Raw genomic sequence first — 20,863 nt, 5'->3', positions numbered from 1 at the left:
CGCAATTCAAATAATTGTAAATGATAGTCTTCACGGTAAATTCATTCTCTTCAAAGCTTAGCACAAATGGCTGTAGAAATTTCAATATTTTCTACAACTAAAATGTTTTCTTGCTTATTCAAAAGCAAACAAACAAATAGTTTAGAAAATATGCAGAATTGCATAATTGCTCTCGAAGTTTGAAGCAAGTATTGTAAACGTGTCGGTCTTTTTTATGCAAAGTTTTTGTCGACCGGTTTGACTTTTCGAGTGATTTTTGCGCTCTGACTTTTTGCGTTTTGCGTAATCCAAATTTCTCTCATTCACACGTGTCAGCAGCTGAACTCAAGTGGCTGCACTTCACTACTAACAGTCAATTGAAAATTGCGTCAAAAATAGTGCCATTTCTTCACTTTAAATTAGTGGTATATAATAACCTCAAATCACGTCATTTGAAGCACCCTTAGCGATTTTAGTCCCCCGCTCCCCGACTGAAGCAGGCTCAATAGGTTAGAGCTCCCACTATTCGTCCGAGAGAAATTCTTCCGACGGTGGTCGGTTATGTTTTAAAACTGCCCCCTAATCAATTAACTTTTTCAGGAAGTCCTGTGTGCAGCCATCAGGTTATGTTTCACGAATGCAGCATTACTGTACACTTAATCAAATTGATTTCCTATGACTACTCTAAATTATATCGATTGAGGCTAAATTTACAGCATGTCAAAAAAGTTGCTCCGTTGGTTGCTTTTTTTGCTGGTATACATCTGTTTTATGCATCGGAACTAGAGTGCCTGAATAAAACTTAAAGCGTTAAAGCGAAAGCGGTAACTAGATTAAAAAACTGTATAACGAAAAGAGCTGGACAAAAAATAGTCCGACAGGTGAAGAATAGTAACTCAAAGAAATTATACAAATAGAGAGTGGGCGAAATGGTTTATTTGAAAGCTATTAACTTCAATTGGACTCAAAACAATTATTATAAACAACATCAAAATAAAATAATCCTACCGATTTTTGAAATCGCTGAACTTTGGAAATGATAAGAACGCTTAAAAAACGTCATTTCAACTAATTTGAGACAGTCACAAATATTGTGAATTAAGAACGAGAACCAAAATTGTGGGGAATTTTGAATAAAAATGAGTTGAAGATGATTCTATCAATTAAGCAAATTAACTTGAACAATTTAGAAAAAAGAAAACCTTGAGAAAATCAGTTCTTGATTGAGATCTCAGGTGGTGTTAAATTTAGTGAAAAGTCATATGAGGAAAGCGTGATTACCGGAATACACAAACTGATTTGACACCTTTACTCTCCGAGATGCAATCGACTACAAAATAAGGCTTGCATTTGACTACAGTTGACTAGAAAAGCAATTGAATTGACTACAAAAATAATACAGAAAATGTGAGCAGATAAAAAAAGCGATCCTCAAGCGAAGTCACCATTCTACCAATAGTGAAGCTTAATAAAAATCTACTGAGTCGATGATGGCACGAATAACAACTTTTATTTGTGATCTTTCACCGATTGAACAAGGAACAATTTGGAATAAAAAACGAATTCAATGGTGAAAACTGTTGATCGAAAATTAGAAAGTATTAAAAGTACTTTTGTTAGTGAAACTTATTAATTGCTCTCAAACGAAGTTTGTAGCAATTATATTAGTCCAGTTGCCCTTTTTTATGCGATTTTTTTGCTTGACCGATTTTTCGTCTGACCCATTTGACTTTTCGTTCTTAAAAACGGTGTAAACAGGTAGCGCTCAACGGGAATTAAGTTTCATTAGAGGCCCTTAGCCACGTTTAGTAGTCCTTCAAGTGCTTAGTGTGGTGAAGCTACTGGGAAGGCCTTTGTTTAAGAATAAAAGGTCTTTTTTAGGAGCCCAAATGTTGCAAATTTTTATGTTTTTTCGTCAATATTCGATTTTTTTTGTGGGACCAGTCGAAAATTGAGGCTGATAAAGGTTCTTTTTGCAAGACTGAAGTCATTTTTGTGACCATTTTATGAGCTCTATGTTTTCGTAATCCAAACAAAAACACCAAATTCATATTAATTTTAATATTTTTTTCTAGGGGTAATGGAATCGTTTTAAACGTTTTAACATCACGAATTTTAGCATTTTTTTTTGACAAAACTTTTTTTTTCAATTTTTTGACATTGTCGTTATTCAAGTTTTTCCAGACCTAGGGGCCAGAAAACTTCCTCAAACGTTTGATAATAAGTTAATTAAAATTTTTTTATTGGCCATGGATTTGTTTTCAACTTTTTAGTTTTACAAATTTTAACAATTTTTTTTATATTACTTGGAATTATTTTCATGTCTTCCGAATTTTTTTTGGATCATTTTTAGGTTCCTTCAGCCTCAAGAGTCACGGAACCTCCTCTAGTGTTTCATAATAGCTTAGTACATAGTTTCTTGATGAAATGAAATTTTTTTCAAGATTTTATTATCACGAATTTTAGCAATTTTTTTTAAAAAATTTTAAAATTTTTTATAAATACTTTCGAATTTTTTTTTACAAATTTTCGGAACATTTTTATCAAGTTACAAGTTTATGGAACTTTATGAGCCAGTGAAACTATTTAATACTTAAAATAGGGATTCCAGTTAGCTTCTTGTTGCAATGAAATGGTTTTGAAGATAATATCATGATTTTTAGCAAGTTTGTGTTAAAAATTACAATTGTTTTTAAAATATATGATTATTTTTGTCCTATTCCGAGTTAAAAGAGCTTTGCAAATAGGTTACATGACAGAACTCGATAGGCAAAATTGTCTGAACATTTTTTCTCTGCGAAATCTGGAAACTTTTCTTTTAAAATTTGCGGTTTTCAATTTTTTAGCCAGAGTCAGGGAACCGCCTCTAGTGTTTGATAATAGGGTAGTGCATAGTTTCTTGATGTAAAGGAATTTTTATCAAGATTTTAATATCACGACTTCTATCAATTTTTTAAGAAATTTTTAACAAGTTTTATAAATACTTTTGAATTTTTTTTTACAAATTTTCGGAACATTTTTATCAAGTTAGAAGTTTATGGATCTTTATGAGCCAGTGAAACTCTTTAATACTTAAAATAGGAATTCCAGTAACTTCCTGAGGCAATGAATTGATTCTGAAGATAATATCACGATGTTAAGCAAGTTTTGTTAAAATTTGCAGTTTTTTTTTTAAATTTTTGAGTATTTTTGTCCTATTCTGAGTTAAACGATCATTACTGGGCAACGAAACTTTTCAAGTCGTGCAAATAGGTTACATGACAGAACTACAGAGAAAAAAAATGTTTTGAACATTTTTTTCACTGCGAAATCTGGAATTTTTGCAGTTTTCAATTTCTTTATGATTTAATTACTAGCAAGGCTATAAAACTGGAGTTTGCAGAGTCAAATCCCGTCATGGAAATTTTTCCTAGCTCTCTCTCTCTCTCTTTCTTGATTGGGGTTTCTCTCGGTCCTTTTCACGTTTTTCTGTCTTGTTCATATTTTTCTATCTCTTACTATCTCTATCTCTTCTTAGCTCTTCGGTTGATGCCGCACTTCAGCTGCTGTTATTTGGCACGATGTCATCATCCATTACCTTCATTAACGCCGATTTATAATAAATGACTAACTAGCTTTTTCCAGGTAATCATTTGCTCTCAAACGAAGTTTGTACCAATTATATCAATCCTGTTGGTTTTTTTTTCATGCGATTTTTCGTCAGACTCATTTGATGTTTCGTCCTCAGAAACGTGATAAAGCGGTAGCGCTCTGAGCATTAAGTAAACGCCTGAAAGACAAGAACCTCAGGTGAACGCGAATACCGACAGCAATGGGACTTCCCTTCTGCTCGCGGCCAATCGCACTGTTGCTCCACATCAGCACTTGAAAAATCCAGATCAGTGACTTTGAAGGATCTTGTTAGTTGCCATTTTTACAATTTTTGGAATTTGGTTTTCCGACTCCTGGTAATTGCGAAATATATTGTTAATCGCTCTGCATTAGTATTGTTGGCAGCATTTATTTAACACTCTCTGTCCTTTGTGTTTTTACTCGGACCGTTTATTCCTTACGAGAACCTTGAATTCTTGGTTCTTGAATTTGCACCTCGTTGCCATTGGTGGTTGTGTACTGCAACAATTTAAAGCGAGATCTCACCTGTCAATTAAAATTTATCAAGTGCTTGATCAGCTTCGTTTCAGCGAACGCGCTGTTATTGAGTTAAATTTTTGTTTGTGCATAAATTTGTTTACGTGGACAATAAAGTGTCAAAAATTGAACAGAAAAGCAAAAATTAGGTGTTGAATTCAGAGGATTGGGCAAAATTCAATGTATTTTGAATTCGAAGCTACTGAGAATTTTTCTTTTGTATTCTGTATCCTTCAAATTGTACACTGCGGACACGAAGTACACGAGTTCAATGCGTGCACGAAGTAGAGAATACTTTTTTGGACCCTTGATTTTTTGAAGTAATGTCTGTGCAATCTATTTCCATATAAAGTTAACTTTTATCTTGCATACGTTAGGCATCTTGAATCCTAATGTTGCCTTTTTTATCACGACAAATTTGACAAATGTATAATGATCCTAATTGACGGCAAGCAAATTTTATGGCAGTTATTTAGGCGCGGTTGGTATTTTCCGAACCAAGGTGGAGTAATGGTATCCAAAAAGGTTTTTACAAACAGAGGTGAATATCGATTTTGTAGCGTTTTTGTTTTTTGCTATCAAACTAAATACGAGCGTTCGCCCGCAGTTAGTCATTGGTATAATTTATCTGTCTGTGAGGTATCTTGTTAATTGCCATTTTTACTACTTTTATAATTTAGCACTCTGGGCTCTGGTAATTGCGGTATATAATATTAAGGATCTATTCTGTTTCGGCCCCCAGCTTAGTGAATATAAATTTTTTGTGACCCCCAGGCGCACGTGCTATTTTCTTACTTATTAACGTGCTATATAACAACATATAATTTGTAACGGGGGTTCATAAAAAACACTGGGGAGGCCAAAACAGAATAGATCCATTGTTAATTGCTCTGCATTATTAATTTTGGCAGCGTTTATTTGGGTCCTCTCTGTGTTTCGTTTTTTAGTCGGACCGTTTAGTCCTTTCAAGAGCCTTCTCTTGTTCTTTTCGAGTTTGAACCTCGTTGCCATTGGTGGTTGTATACTGTAACAATTTAAAGCGAGATCTCACCTGTCAATTGAAATTAATCAAGTTCCTGATCAGCTTCGTTTCATAGCGAATGCGCTGTTATCGAATTAAAATATTTGTCAATTATGCATAAATTTGTATAGGTGGACAATAAATTGTCTAAAAATTGAACACAAAATCAAAAGTTAAGAGTTCAATTCAAATGATTTGGCTTAATTCAAATTGTATTTCGAAAGGTTAAATGTGAGCAGATAAAAAAACGATCCTCCAGCGAAGTCACCATTATACCAATAGTGAAGCTTAATAAAAGTCTGCTGAGTCGATGATGGCACGAATAACCGCTCTTATTTGTGATCTTTTACCGATTGAACAGGGAACAATTTGGAATAAAAAACGAATTCAATAAAGAAAAGAAGCTGATCTAAAAAGTTTTCACTTGACTTTTTTTAATTTAAAATTTTGAATCCTCAGGATGCTGAAAGAAACTCTTTGTTGTATAGCCAGGTTTCTCGGTAATTGTATGGTCATTTTGGCCATTAAAGCACAAGGTCTAATGCACATGATTTTCGTAGTTTTTAAAATTCGCTGGTTTTTGTCATTTTTTTTCAGATGCACTAAACCAATTATGATCCCAATTATGATCCCAAACTAAACCAAACAAGATCCCAAACTTATTCTCCATTTTTTTCAATAATGTAGAAGATTTCTAAATGTGCATAAACATCAAATGAATTAAAGTTGATCGAATTGGTTGAAAGTTAAATTTGTCTCAATCTTATGTCAAAAACTCAATTTTTGATGTATTCAACATAGTGGCGTTTTCAGAAATAACAATATTTTTGTCCTGAGATATCTTTAACAAAGCCGCTAGTTGCGTACTTTAAGAGCAGAAATAACCCCTTCTAGAAAATTTGCAATATAATTCAGTCTTGATTGACCTTAATCGGCCCGCCAAAAAGTTTCTCTTCAGTTTTATCTATATTGTGATATTCTAGACTCAAGGAACTCTAATTTCATACAAACTAATTATTCTGAGATGCCCTAAAAATAAAAAAAGTTGGCTGGCATAAAATTCTCAGCTTTGTTGAAAAACTGACGGAACCATAAATTTTTATAGTGTTTACTACTTTTAAGAAAGAAAATTGCAGAAGCCTCACAACGCATTCTAAAGTTGTGTCTAGCTACTGACTAAGCCAACCGCTCGCCGGTCGTTTGAGAGCAATTCGCCCGACGTTAGTCGGTTATGTTTAAATCTTTGGTCTGCATTTTATGGTATAATTTTGTCAGTTTGATCTTGAGCGTCTGGGTGAGCATTTGAAGTTGTACCATTACACACACAACTTTGCATTTTGTTTGCATAACAGGCTGATTTTGTGCCGCCTATTCTTGTGAACAATTTGTTAATTCTTCTACGGGAAAACTTTGATTATCAAACTTCCTAAGATTTGTTAACATTTGAGAAAACTCCGAACTTTCTTCAAACATCAATTAAATTGGGAAATCTATCATCTTTTTTGTTTTTCTTCAGTCTGTCAGGAACAGTTATTGTCCAACCAAAAATGGTTAACAGAAAGAGGAATATTTTGTAGGACGGCAAAAAGATCGCGCTCCGCGATCTACCAGCTGGCGTCTACGCCTTGAAGTTGAGCAATATTCTGATAGATCTTGCAAAATGATATTTGACTAGTGTGTGGGTTTTTGGGCACACTCAGGGCTTTAGCACTTCTTCATCAGACCGATGTCTGGCGATCCCTACTGAATACTCATGATCAAGTTTAAACATAACATCATTTGAACCGAGTTTTCAAATGGTAAGTTGACTAAGTTGTGCGGAAACAGCTTCCTGTACAAAAGCATCGCGTGTGTATGTTTAGGTCAACTCTGCTATGCGTGCTATTGTCAAAAGTTCGGTAACAGATTCCAATACAAGACAGCAGGCACTGCAGTAGGCTAAGATTGCTTCGCAAGCGAATTTTTTCTGTTAGCTATTAAAGGGACTGGAATAATCTGAAGCTGGTTTTTGTTCTTAGACCAAATGCTGCTCATTTTACTCAAGTGTCCTTATCGTCTGAATCATGCTTCAAATTTTTCGTTAATTGAATGATTTCTGAGGGTATTCGTTGTTTGGTATTGATTTGTAACCGTGGCGCTGTGAAGTCTAGTGGTGATTGCAGCCACAATTATTGTTGTACAGCGTTACTCAGATTGACAGTCCGGAGCTTTGTGTCCTTTAAACAAACAATTGTGTTTCAAATTTTTAGCACGAGCGGGTGTTGATCTCCCTTGGAAATTTCATTGTATTTTTGCATTTCCCTCTATATAATAGAAGGCACGTACTCGTCCTTAAAGGCTGTCAAGATGATACTTCATCTTTTTCAACTCTTTGCCATTGACCGTTGAAGAGAGTTTATCGGTGACGCTTCCTGATTTGAGGCAGCTCATTTGGCTGTAAGACTTAAGTTTTAACGAACATTACAAATTGTTAAAAATTAGTAATTTTAATTATCTCGCGAACTTCATTGAAATGATTTTATCTGTTGATATTTGCTCTGCTGAACTTCTCTTTCTAATTTTTTTTGTAGGAAATGATTTACAGCATTGTAAAAGTATCGGAGATCTTTTTTGCCACTTGACTGTTAGACAAATGTAACTAACGGTTACTCAAGGCACTGCAAAATTTTATCTGAAGATCAATTATAATGCGTTACTTAACAGCCAGCCACGTTATCTACCGCATTTAATTCGGAATCTTGTTTTTGACTCGAAGATTAATAATTCTTATATGTTGATAGAGTTTAGAGCGTGGAATTTTGCTCAGAGTTTTAAAGGGAAGCTTTAGTTCTAGACATTCCGCCATTCAATTAAATTTTGTTTGAAATTAAATTAATGGCTTGGCTTGAAAAGCTTTTTGTCTTGACGTCAGTTGCTCAAGGATTGAATTTGTATGCGTGATTTCATTTTTACCAACTTCCTTTTGATGTTTTGGTCACTTGTGGTAAGTCTTTTTTTATCAATGAGAATGATTTTCTAATTTTCGAGTCTCCTTAAAAACGAATAAAGAGGTAGAGCTCGGCAGTTATTAAGTTTCATTAGAGAACCTTAAATGCGATTAGTATTCCTTCAAGTGCTTAGTGTGGTGAAGCTACTGGGAAAGCCGTAATTTAATGTGAAAAGGTCAATTTTATTAGTTTTTTAGCCCAAAATATTGCATATTTTGTTTTTTCGCCATTATTCGATTTTTTTGTTGGACCAGTCAACAATTGAGGCTGGTTAAAATTGATAAAGTTTTTCTGCGAGACCTATTTTTTTATGACTGTTTTCTGAGCTCTATGTTTTCGTAATCTAAACAAAAACACGCAAATTTATACTAATTTTCAAATTTTTTCAGACCAAGAGGCCAGAAAACCTCCGTAAGGGTTTGATAATAAGTTACTAAAAAGTTTTTATTGGCCATGGAATTGTAATCAACTTTTTAATATCACAAATTTTAGCAATTTTTTTAAATACTTGCAATTATTTTCATGTTTTTCGAAATTTTCATTTGGTCATATTTAGGTTTCTCCAGCCTCAAGAGTCACGGAACCTCCTCTAGTGTTTAATAATATGTTAATGCACAGTTTCTTGATGTAACGGATTTTTTTCAAGATTTTAGTATCACGAATTCTAGCCATTTTTTTATAAAGTTTTTGCAATTTTTTCAAGTGTTTCGAATTTTTTTGTCCGTTTTAGGTTTCTCCAGCCTCAAGGGCCAACTAACCTCCCCTAGGGTTTGATATTAGCTTACTGTATAGTTGCCTATTGTACTGGGAGGTTTTTCAAGATTTTAACATCAAGAATTTTAGCAATTTTTTTAGAAAGTTTTTTCAATTTCAACTGTTTTAAATACTTTTGATTCTTTTCGATTTCTTCTGGCACCAGGGGCATCCTTCAAGGTTTGATAATAAGCTGCTGCATAGTTTAGTGTTAATGGAATGATTATCAACATTTCAATGACTCGAGTTTTACCAATTTTTTGGTAAAATTACATTTTTCAAATTTTTGGATTTTTTTTCTCATATTACAGGTTTATGGAGCTTTATGAGCCAGTGAATCTATTTAAGGCTCAAAATTGGGATTCCTGATAGCTTTTTGAGACAATTAAATGGTTCTGAAGATAATAATATCAGATTTTTTAGCAACATTTTTTCCCTGCGAAAACTGGAAACTTTTAAGGCTTGCAGTTTTCAATTTTTTTATGACTTAATTTCAACAGGGCTAGAAGAAGAACCTGCAGAGTTGAATCGCATCATGGAAAGTATTCTAAGCTATCTCTCTCCCTCTCTCTCTCTCTCTCTCTCTGTCGGTCGGGGTTTCTTTCCTTCCCTTTCTTGTTCTCGTTTTTTGTCACACTATCTCTCTATCTCTCCTTAACTCTTTTGTTGATGCCGCACTTCAGCTGATGGTATTTTTCGTGATATCATCATCCATTACCCTCATTAACGCTGAATTATTTTTTATCATAAATGACTAACTAGCACTTTCTAGGAAACCAATTGCTCTCAAACGAAGTTTGTATCAATTATATCAATCCTGTTGGTTTTTTTCATGCGATTTTTCGTCAGACCCATTTGAGGTTTCGTCCCCAGAAACGGGATAGAAGTAGCGCTCAGTCAGCACTAATTTAGCATAGATCCTTTCAGCTCACCAGTCTCCAAGTGTGCGATTTGGAGACTTATACTTATGATGTGAAGGGTGGTTGTTAGGAATTGATCCCACTCCTGCCCCTAATTCCCACCCCCTGCACATCGTTCAGGCCGTAAGGGAATCATGCAGCCGAAAATCATGCTCCCACCGTTGCCCCTCCCACCGCCTTCCTCATAATGTTGCCCCCCGCCCACCCCCCAGTTTGAGAGCAATTAGCCCGACGTTAGTCGGTTGTTTTTAAATTGTGGGAAGGGCAAGAAGGCTTGTATACTACTCTTCGTAGCAGAGATTTTTTCCACACATGCGTGTATACATGCAATGCATCAATTCACTGCATTGGGAATTGTAGTACATGAATGACTCGCTAACACAACGGAAAGTTTGTTTCACATTTTTACGTAACCTTAAGATTTCAACCTTAATTGCCATAATCATGCTGATCATATCAACTACTGTCCTCAATAAGCGAAGCCGATTTTTTCAAAATCTATCATAAAGCTTGTATTCTGAAGCATTTTTAGTATCATCCAACTGCTTGCTTTACTAATCAATCTCCTTTTCAGTCATCTTGGTCAATTTTCTGCGTTATTTATTTCATTACTATTACTTTGAATGAGAGTGCTCTCGTTGTTTGAGTGCACTAATCGTTTTGATTATAGTTTGTTTTTATTTGCTCTGCAAAAAAATTTGCAATTTTTTTTATTTTTTTACATTGTCATTTACCATGTTTTTCCAGACCCAGAGGCCAGAAAACCTCCGTAAGGGTTTGATAATAATTTACTAAAAAGTTTTTATTGGGCATGGAATAGTAATCAACTTTTTAATATCACAAATTTTAGCAATTTTTTTCTTAATTACATGCAATTATTTTCATGTTTTTCGAAATTTTCATTTGGTCATATTTAGGTTTCTCCAGCCTCAAGAGTCACGGAACCTCCTCTAGTGTTTAATAATAGGTTAATGCACAGTTTCTTGATGTAATAGAATTTTTTTCAAGATTTTAATATCACGAATTCTAGCCTTTCTTTTAATAAAATTTTTGCAATTTTTTTAAGTTTTTCGAATTTTTTTTTGTCAGTTTTAGGTTTCTCCAGCCTCAAGGGCCAACTAACCTCCCCTAGGGTTTGATATTAGGTTACTGTATAGTTGCCTATTGTACTGGGGTTTGATATTAGGTTACTGTATAGTTGCCTATTGTATGTTTTTCAAGATTTTAACATAGGTTTGATAATAAGCTTGATAATAAGGTTTGATAATAAGCTGCTGCATAGTTTAGTGTTAATGGAATGATTATCAACATTTCAATGACTCGAGTTTTACCAATTTTTTGGTAAAATTACATTTTTCAAATTTTTGGATTTTTTTCTCATATTACAGGTTTATGGAGCTTTATGAGCCAGTGAAACTATTTAAGGCTCAAAATTGGGATTCCTGATAGCTTTTTGAGACAATTAAATGGTTCCGAAGATAATAATACCACGATTTTTAGCAACATTTTTTCCCTGCGAAAACTGGAAACATTTAAGGCTTGCAGTTTTCAATTTTTTTATGATTTAATTTCAACAGGGCTAGAAGACTGGAACTTGCAGTGTTGAATCGCATCATGGAAAGTATTCTAAGCTATCTCTCTCTTACTCACTCTCTCTCTCTCTCTCTGTCGGTCGGGGTTTCTTTCCTTCCCTTTCTTGTTGTCGTTTTTTGTCACACTATCTATCTCTCCTTAACTCTTTTGTTGATGCCGCACTTCAGCTGCTGGTATTTTGCTTGATATCATCATCCATTACCCTCATTAACGCTGAACTATTTTTTTTATCATAAATGACTAACCTGCACTTTCTAGGAAATCAATTGCTCTCATACGAAGTTTGTATCAATTATATCAATCCTGTTGGTTTTTTTTTCATACGATTTTTCGTCCGACCCATTTGAGGTTTCGTCCTCAGAAACGGGATAAAGAAGTAGCGCTCAGTCAGCACTAATTTAGCATAGAGCCCTTCAGCTCACCAGTCTCCAAGTGTGCGATTTGCAGGAACTGTTTTGGAGACTTAAGGTGTGAAGGGTGGTTCTTAGAAGTTGATCCCACCCCGCCCCTAATTCCCACCCCTGCACATCGTTCAGGCCGTAAGGGAATCATGCAGCCGAAAATCATGCTCCCACCGTTGCCCCTCCCACCGCCTTCCTCATAATGTTGCCTCCCGCCCACCCCCCAGTTTGAGAGCAATTAGCCCGACGTTAGTCGGTTGTTTTTAAAATGTGGGAAGGGCAAGAAGGCTTGTATACTACTTTTCGTAGCAGAGATTTTTTCCACATATGCGTGTAGACATGCAATGCATCAATTCACTGCATTGGGAATTGTAATACATGAATGACTCGCTAACACAACGGAAAATTTGTTTCACATTTATACGTAACCTTAAGATTTCAACCTTAATTGCCATAATCATGCTGACCATATCAATTACTGTCCTCAATAAGCAAAGCAGATTTTTTCAAAATCTATCATAAAGCTTGTATTCTGAAGTATTTTTAGTATCCTCCAACTGCTTGCTTCACTAATCCATCTCCTTTTCAGTCATCTTGGTCAATTTTCTGCATTATTTGTTTCATTATTATTACTTTGAATGAGAGCGCTCTCGTTGTTTGAGGGCACTAATCGTTTTGATTATAGTTTGTTTTTATTTGCTCTGCTACTCTACAGCCGCAATAACGTTTTAGAAGGCGTTGTTTGTTTCAGAGAAGAACTACCTGGTGGCTATACTGACCGCAGGTGGAGCTTTCTCGATGTTCTACGTGTTGTTCTTTGTCTATGCGATAGCGGAGTTTTGTCAGTAAGTCACGCATTTCTTAGTTGCCTTATTTTTAATCACTGTTGTCTCATTTTCTATATTTTTTAGCAAATTTATCTTTTCACCCTTCACTTCTTGGTTTTCTCTCATTCAGACTTTAAAGCAAGGTAATTTAAATGACGGCAGTTTACTACTAAAAGTGAAATGGAACTGCGCCGAAATTTAATTTTTGAATTTAAGTCTTATAGTAATTGGAAAACCTTCAGGTATTGACCTCCCTGCTGAATCAGTTTTAAATTGATCCGCCGGCCATAAGAGATATTTGTCTGACATTAGTGGGTTCTGTTTACTTGTTCGGTTAACTGGAGAATATTAAAAAAGTTTAATATGTGATTAATACATCTCCTGTCGGACAGACAGGAAATCAAAATCTATCTCAAGCTGCACTTTATAACTTTTATGAAAAAATAACTTCATATTTTGCGCCAAGTGAATTAAATTGACCTTAGTTCTTTGAATTACGTTTTAGGAATAAAGTTCTCCGAGCTGAAGTGAGGCGGCAAACAGGGGATTTTGATTACAGTGTTTTCCCATCGCCGGCCACGGCAGAGGTAGTCAATTATGCACATCTGGTAGAAAATGCGCCAGCTGTTGTACTGAGCAACCCGGTAACCGGAGGATCTTCGTCTTATAACGAGGTTTCCGAGAGCGAAGCGAACAATCTTGCAAATGGAAGAACACCAGTGGCTACTCCAGTCAGAAATGAAGTGGCTACACTTGAAGAGAATAGAGATCACCGAAGTGCCACAGGTACTTGTAAAAAATTTCAAAGCATTTTTGGAGAAAAGGGTCTTCCAGCTAACTTGTATAGATATATACCTAGCAGGAGATCGCAAGCAATGAAAAAAAAAAACATAGTTCGCTCAGCACATTTGATGGAAACGTTTACCTTTTAAGTTTGGACAGGTTTGTTTTCCATTTACGCAAACAGTGGAATGAAAACAGAGCTCTTCAACAATTACTTCTTTGTTTTCTCATAGTCTTCAGCATATAAGTTAACTAACGATCCATCGTGCCTCAATAGTTTTGATGTTTCGGAAGAAATAACCTGTTATGAACTTAGCAAAATTGACGAAAAGAAAAGTTGTGGTCCGGACCATCTTCCAGCTGTATTTCTTAAAAAAATCCAGCGCTGAGTTAGCTAGCTCTATTAACAATTTATTGAGAAATATTAGACGTCTCTCAGTTTTCCAAAGAAATGGAAATAGTAGTTGAGAGTCCAATTTTTAAAAAGAAAGAATCAAAAGCAAAATCGAAAACCGTCGTCCAGTTACTCTACCATGCATTATATCCTAGTTGTTAGACAAGCTCATTTAAATCAATTTATCGTCATTTTTCAAAAATTATTTTAACAGCTCTGTTCGGTTTCAGAGAAAGGCGTTTCGTTATCCTGCAACTTATTTGTTATCTCGGTGATATTTTTGTAGCCATTGGAAACAAATTGCAGGAGGTTTCTGTATTTCTTTTTGACTTTTCTAAAGCTTTCGGCAAGATAGACCGCGGTTTACTCCTCTTCAAGCTATCAAAAATTGGGGTAGGTGGACGACTCCTGAAGCTTTTGGAAAGTTATCTGACGAATAGACGACAGTGCGTTAAATTACAAGATTTTTATTCAGGGTCATCAGCTGTTACATCAGGAGTCCCACAGGGTTCCATATTAAACCCCTGTTATTCCTTATATTCATTAACGATCTGCCGACCGCTCTTTTTCATTCCACTGTTTACCATGTATCTTTTTAGCCGAGACCGTGAGCAGTTGTTCGTCGTCTGTCGATGAGAACGACATCACAGCAACCGGGGAACATTTTCGCACAGCGGAGGAGGGTTATGCACCTGAACGACAAGAGCCTCAAGTGAATCCAAATTACGACAGCAATGGCACTTCTCTTCTGCTTCCGGCCACTCCCACTGTTACTCCTCATCAGCACGTGGCAAATCCTAAGGTCAGTGAATTTGAGATCTCTGGTTACTTTAGATTTTTATAATTTGGCTTTACGAGTTATCTAGTAATTGAGAAATATAACGTTTAATTGCTCGGCCTTAATAATGTTGGCAGCATTTATGTAGCTCATGTCTGTCTTTCGTATGTTTAGTCGGACCGTTTAGTCCTTTCGAGAGCCTTCTCTTGTTCATTGAGTTTTCACCTCATTGCCCTTATTGGTGGTTTACTGCAACAAATTATAGCGAGGTCTCAACTGTCAATTGAAATTAATCAAGTGCATGATCAGCTTTGTTTCGTAGCAATTGAAAAATTCTTGAATGAGTTAAAATTTCACTTTTGCATGGCAGCTTTTGTTTGCGTGGACGATTAAGTGAACACAAATTGGACTAATTTCGAATTATTATAGCTGCGAAGCTGTAAGCTGAGCGGAGCTATATTGCGGTGCTCTTGGTATTTTACAATTCAAAGAGTTTGAAATGTATTGGGGCGCTGTCTATTTTTTAAGATTTGCTCACACATTTTTATGATTTTTGAAGTCATATTGGAGGAGTGATTTTGGTCACGCCGAAACAGGAAGTGGCGCGAAAAAGCTAGTGGTTTTGCGGCGTGAAATTTTTTCGCTCTAAATTGAAAGCAGAGTGAGAAAACGGTGTTTGAACAAAAATTCGCTTTCTCGCTAGTGGTTTTTTGTTCACATGCGGCAATTTCACTTTGATTTTTAATAGCCGCCCTGATCTTCTCAGCCAGCTATTATAGCGCTCCTAATTTTTTTTTACTTCGTCGAACAAAAAGATGTTTTGCTTCACCTCATTTTGCCGCTTTTTCAACATTTTGCGTGAAATCTTTTTGACTTCTCTAGGCTAGTTTCTCTCTTCTCTCATTCTGCTAAAAGTGATTTTGAACTTCAGTTGCTCAGCAAAGCAATTCAAAATGAACAGAGTCTGTATAAAAAATTGAAGTCAGAAATAAAAACGGGATAAACCCACAAAGCCCAATTTTAGATGCCCGCTATTTGAACGTCGTTCCTATAAATCTTAGTTACCATCTCTCACGCTTATTGGTATTGATAGTAGCCCCTGTAGCCTCTCTCTATGAAACAGAAGTATGTTCAACTACAAAATGCCATCAAAATTAATCGGACTTATAAAATGTTTTTGTACAAAAATATTTTTTTTTTCATTATCCATTCTTTCAATCCCAATCATGCTTATTGGAACCAACGGCGGCTATTTTCTGGCAATCTGTCGGGTATGTTTACTGTTTTTTCGATTTTTTTTTCTAAATGGTTTTCCCAATCCATTCATAGTCCGTTCTAGTTCTAGTTTTCTGTTTAGTCAATGAAAATTCGTCGAATTGTACGTCAGGACTTGTCCCGCTATGTTTTTTTTTGGTTTTTGTTTCGTCGTCTGACGCTCTTTTTTCGTTTTACGTTTGTTCACACCTCAAAGTTGAAAAGTCAAATTTTCTGAATGACTTCTTCCTCTCAGTAACTGCTTTTGCGCGCTTTACGTCGTTTCTCACTCTCTCCAGAATTTTTTTTGCATGATTAGATTTTGCTGATAAGTGACTTACCTCACTCAATGAAATGACTTTTGCGCTTTAAAATTTAAGTTTAATTTGGTCAAAGGAACTCAAATGTGTAATAAGGGCCCCGAATGAAAAGACTTCTGCGCAATGAATTTTAGCAAGCTTTATTAATTTATCGTTTTGATTAAATAGCTTTTTGAGCGGCGTCGATAACTTTTACAACTTATAACTGTATCTGTTTAATTGCTCTTGAATGATTATAGCAGTTATTGTAAACGTGTGTTTCTTTTTTTATGCTTATTTTTTGCTTGACAATTTTGTGCTTTTCTTCTAGAACATTCTTTGACTTCTCAAGTGATTTTTGTACGCTTTCGTTCATCATTTTTGAGTGATTTCTATTGCTCTCACTCCGAAATAAAGCCTGTTGTTATTATATAATCCGTTGCAGTATAGCAAAGCTTAGTGACTTATAGTGCAGTGGCTAGTGGCGGTGGCTAAGGATCGGGAGGTCAATGGTTCGAATCTCGTTGGGCGAAAGGTTTTCTGCACCCATAAAGAAAATTGATTTAAGCTACAGACCCTAAATTAAATTGCCTCGCCTGTCGTTCAAGAGCGATTCTTCCGCTATTTGTCGGTTTATGTTTCTATATCATACGGCATGCAAGTATACTCTTTTGCAGCTATTTGGGCAATCTGCTGGCAAATACAGCTGCGAAGCTGTAAGCTGTGTGGAGCTATATTGCGGTTGTCTAGGTTTTTTTTTAATTCGTCGGCTGATTCTCTTTTTTTGTTTTATATTTGTTCACACCTCAAAGCTGAAAAGTCACATTTTCTGAATGACTTCTTCCTCTCACTAACTGATTTTGCATGCGTGACGTCATTTCTCACTCTCTCTCTCATTCTCTCTAGCAAAAGTTTTTTGCGTGATTAGATTTTGCTGATGTGACTTACCTCACCCAATAAAATGACTTCTGCGCTTTAAAATTTAAGTTTAATTTGAATTAGTTTAAGGTCAAAGGAACCCATATGTGTAATAAGGGCCCCGAATGAAAAGACTTCTGCGCAATGATTTTTACAGGTTTTTTTAGTTTATCGTTTAATTTTTTTACATAGCTGTTTGAGCGTCGTCGATAACTTTTTCAACTTATGTCTGTATCTGTTTAATTGCTCTTGAATGAAGTTTATAGCAGTTATTGTAAACGTGTGTTTCTTTTTTATGCTTATTTTTTGCTTGACAATTTTGTGCTTTTCTTCTAGAACATTCTTTGAGTTCTCAAGTGATTTTTGTACGCTTTCGTTCATCATTTTTGAGTGATTTCTATTGCTCTCACTCCGAAATAAAGCCTGTTGTTATTATATAATCCGTTGCAGTATAGCAAAGCTTAGTGACTTATAGCGCAGCGGTTAGTGCCGTTGACTAAGGATCGGGAGGTCATTGGTTCGAATCCCGTTGGGGGGAAGGTTTTTGCACCCATAAACAAAATTGATTTAAGCTACAGACTCTAAATTGAATTGCCTCGCCTGTCGTTCAAGAGCACTTCTTCCGACCTTTGTCGGTTTATGTTTCTATCTCTATCATACGGCATGCAAGTCTATTCTTTCGCAGCTATTCCGGCAATCTGCCGGCCTATACAGCTGCTAATCTGTAAGCTGAGCGGAGCTATATTGCGGTGCTCTTTGTTTTTTTTAATTCGTCGTCCGACTCTCTTTTTTGTTTTATATTTGTTCACACCTCAAAGCTGAAGTCAAATTTTCTGAATGACTTCTTCCTCTCACTAACTTCTTTTGCGCGCGTGACGTTATTTTTACTTCTCCTTAGCCAACGTTTTTAGCTCATTTGCGTAATTAGATTTTTATCTTTCGTGTTTTACCACACTCAATAAATTGACTTTTTCAACTTTAAAGCTCAAGTTTAATTTGAATTAGTTTAAGGTTAAAGGAACTCATATGTTTAATAAAGGTCCCGACTGAAAAAGCATCTGCGCAATGAATTTTAACAAGCGTTCCTAATTGAGCGCTGAATATTCTTTACATAGCTTTTTGAGCGGCGTCGATAGCTTTTTCACCTTTTTATCTGTTTCTATCTCTATTATATTGCATGCTAGTCTATTCTTTCGCAGCTATTCCGGCAGCTGAGCGGAGCTTTATTGCGGTGCTCTTGGTTTTTTACGACTCGAAGAGGAGTTTTGATATTCTACAGGTTTTTAGCAGAAAGCAAGTTTGTTCATGACTTGAATTTTGACTTTCTATTCGAGCTTTTACCTCCCTTTTTGATTGCTGACTTCTGTTTTCGAACATTGACTTTAACAATAGCTGAATTTGTAATGTATAGCAATGGTTAACAGTCTGTATTTCCAGGTGAAGAGGTTAATTTGAGAAAATTTGATCCCATTTAACTACCTACCCCCCCCCCCAAAAACTACCCTCCAAGTACCTAACCCCCCCCCCCCAACGTACCTACCCCCAACCCCATAGTACCTACCCCCCCTGTACCTACTTACCCCCCCCCCCCCCCTCGCGTACCTACCTTCCCCCCCCCCCCGCAACGTACCTACCCCCAACTACCTCCCACCCCCCACCACCACCTACCCACACCCCTGAACTGAAAAAATTTTCACGCTTTTCATGTTAAATTGGTCTACTATTTTTGTTACTTCTAGTGTTTTTACTGATATTCTGATTTTGTCCAAGTTAGGATAGAGATTATTTTGCACGACGATTCGAGTCTACCGGCTATGTTTTTAATTCCTCGTCTGACTCTTTTGTTTTACATTTGTCCACACCTCAAAGCTGAAAAGTCAAATTTTCTGAATGACTTCTTCCTCTCACTAACTACTTTTGCGCGCGTGACGTCATTTCTCGCTTTCTCTAGCAAAAGCTTTTTGCGTGATTAGATTTTAATCATGAGTGGCTTACCTCTCAATAAAATGACTTTTGCACTTTGAAATTTTGGTTTATTTTGAATTAGTTCAAGGTCGAAGGAACTCAAATGTGTAATAATTTTTGTTCCCTAATGAAAAGACTTCTGTGCCATGAATGTTATCAAGCTTTGTTAGTTTATCGTTTAGTTTTGTTACATAGCTTTTTGAGTTTTGCAGATAAAGGTAACTTATCATACTTGATTTGGTCACGAAAAATTTGACAAAGTGTATAATAATCCTAATTGGTGTGAATCAAAATCGATGGCAATTATTTGGGACCTGTTGGTGTTTTTCCGACCCGAAGAGGAGTAATGGTTTTCAGCAGGCTTTTACAAACAGAGGTAAGTTTTGATTTGGTAGCTTTTTTGCCATCGAACTAAGTGCGAGCAATTTGTCCTACGTTAGTCAGTCAGGTTCATAATTTAGCGGTCTTTAATTGCTCTTGAACGAAGTTCATAGCAATTTTTCTAAACGTGTGTCTTTTTTATGCAAAATTTTTGCTTGACGGTTTTGACTTTTTGAGCGACTTTTATGCTCTTGACTTTTTTCGTTTCGCGTGATCTAAAATTTCCTTTCAATCACAATTTCAAGCAGCTGAACTCAATTGGCGGCAATTTAATACTAAAGGTCAAATGAAAAGTGCGCCGAAATTGGTGCTATTTTTAACTTTAAATCTTAATAGCGGTATATGTTAACTCTAATGTGGTTTTTTGAAGCCCACTATTGAAATTCTTAGTCCTATTTAGGCTCCCTTCCCCCCTTCCGACTGAAGCAGGTTGCAATTGATTAGAGCTCCCACTAGTCCTTCGAGAGCAATTCTTCCGACGTTTAGTCGGTTATGTTTTTTGTTGCCACCATTTGATCACGCGTCACGAAGTCAATTAACGACTTTCTTATTAATTGCTCTTAAACGAAGTTTGCAGCAATTATATTTGTCCTATAGGTCTTTTTTACCCGATTTGTCGCTTGACCGATTTTTCGTCTGACCCGTTTGACTTTTCGTCCTCAAAAACGCGATTAACAGGTAGCGCACAGCGAGCATTAAGTGCTCTTAGAGCCTTTCAGCTCTGTTTCAGCTCAAACTGTTTTGAAGACTTATGGTGTGAAGGGCGGTTCTTAAAGACCTCCCCCCCACTCTTGCCCCCCCCCCCGTGGCTAGCTAATGACAAAGCCAACCGCTCACCGGTCGTTTGAGAGCAATTCGCGGGACGTTGGTCGGTTATGTTATGTTTCTAAGTCTTTTGTTACCCTTGGTAAGTGTTCCTAGGTCTATCGTGTGATAAGTTGTGAGCATGACTTACTTGACTACAACTAACTTCAGTTCTCACTTATCAAATCTGGACTGAGAACGCAAACTCTAAATGTTACTGGATAGAGTTGAATCTCAACTAGATTTGCATAAAGCTATTTCTTGTGAGATATTGGTGTTTGAAATGTAATTTGATATTCAGGATGGAATTTGACAGTTTCTCAGTAGCACATTGTCTTTGGCCTCATCAGTTGAGTCAGAATCCTCTTAGCCAGAAAACGATCTCTTCCTCCGTGAAGGCCACTATTTTCTCTCATTGCGACAATTGGAAACTAAATCAAAGTTGCCCTTTTCAGTTCTCAAACGAAGTTTCTTGACGTTATAGTTTTTAATGTGATTTGTCATGCGATTAAATACTTCTGTTACAATTTTCTGTACACCGACTTTTTGTCTGATGATTTTTCTCTTTTGACCACTTGACTTTTCCACCTCAAAAATGAGATAAACAGTTGAAGCTCGGAGGACATTAACTTTCTTGTGTTTGCTTAGAGCCTAATGCCTTTCTGGTCTCTAATTATG

General features: G+C 36.1%; 3 protein-coding genes across 4 annotated transcripts in view; 2 read left to right on the top strand and 1 right to left on the bottom strand.

The window, feature by feature from the left end:
* Positions 1 to 20,863, bottom strand: part of LOC142336124 (proteasome subunit beta type-2-like) — a 344,687-nt gene that overhangs the window by 276,676 nt on the left and 47,148 nt on the right. The window lies entirely within an intron of this gene.
* The window catches only part of LOC142336115 (phospholipase A and acyltransferase 3-like), a 302,707-nt gene that overhangs the window by 266,721 nt on the left and 15,123 nt on the right, over positions 1 to 20,863 (top strand). The gene's annotated exons all lie outside the window — the stretch shown is intronic.
* The window catches only part of LOC142336085 (SID1 transmembrane family member 2-like), a 37,482-nt gene that overhangs the window by 10,030 nt on the left and 6,589 nt on the right, over positions 1 to 20,863 (top strand). For both annotated transcript variants that reach the window (XM_075384620.1, XM_075384611.1), the window contains exons 6-8: positions 12,534 to 12,627; positions 13,115 to 13,395; positions 14,386 to 14,588. In XM_075384620.1, coding sequence (XP_075240735.1) covers positions 12,534 to 12,627; positions 13,115 to 13,395; positions 14,386 to 14,588 — 578 coding nt within the window. The remainder of the gene's footprint in view (positions 1 to 12,533; positions 12,628 to 13,114; positions 13,396 to 14,385; positions 14,589 to 20,863) is intronic.

This window comes from Convolutriloba macropyga, chromosome 1 (assembly GCF_964194025.1).
Source record: "Convolutriloba macropyga chromosome 1, txConMacr16.3, whole genome shotgun sequence".
NCBI classification, from domain to species: Eukaryota; Metazoa; Xenacoelomorpha; order Acoela; family Convolutidae; genus Convolutriloba; species Convolutriloba macropyga.
Note: the sequence above shows the minus strand (reverse complement) of the source record. Positions and strands in the feature narration are given on the sequence as shown.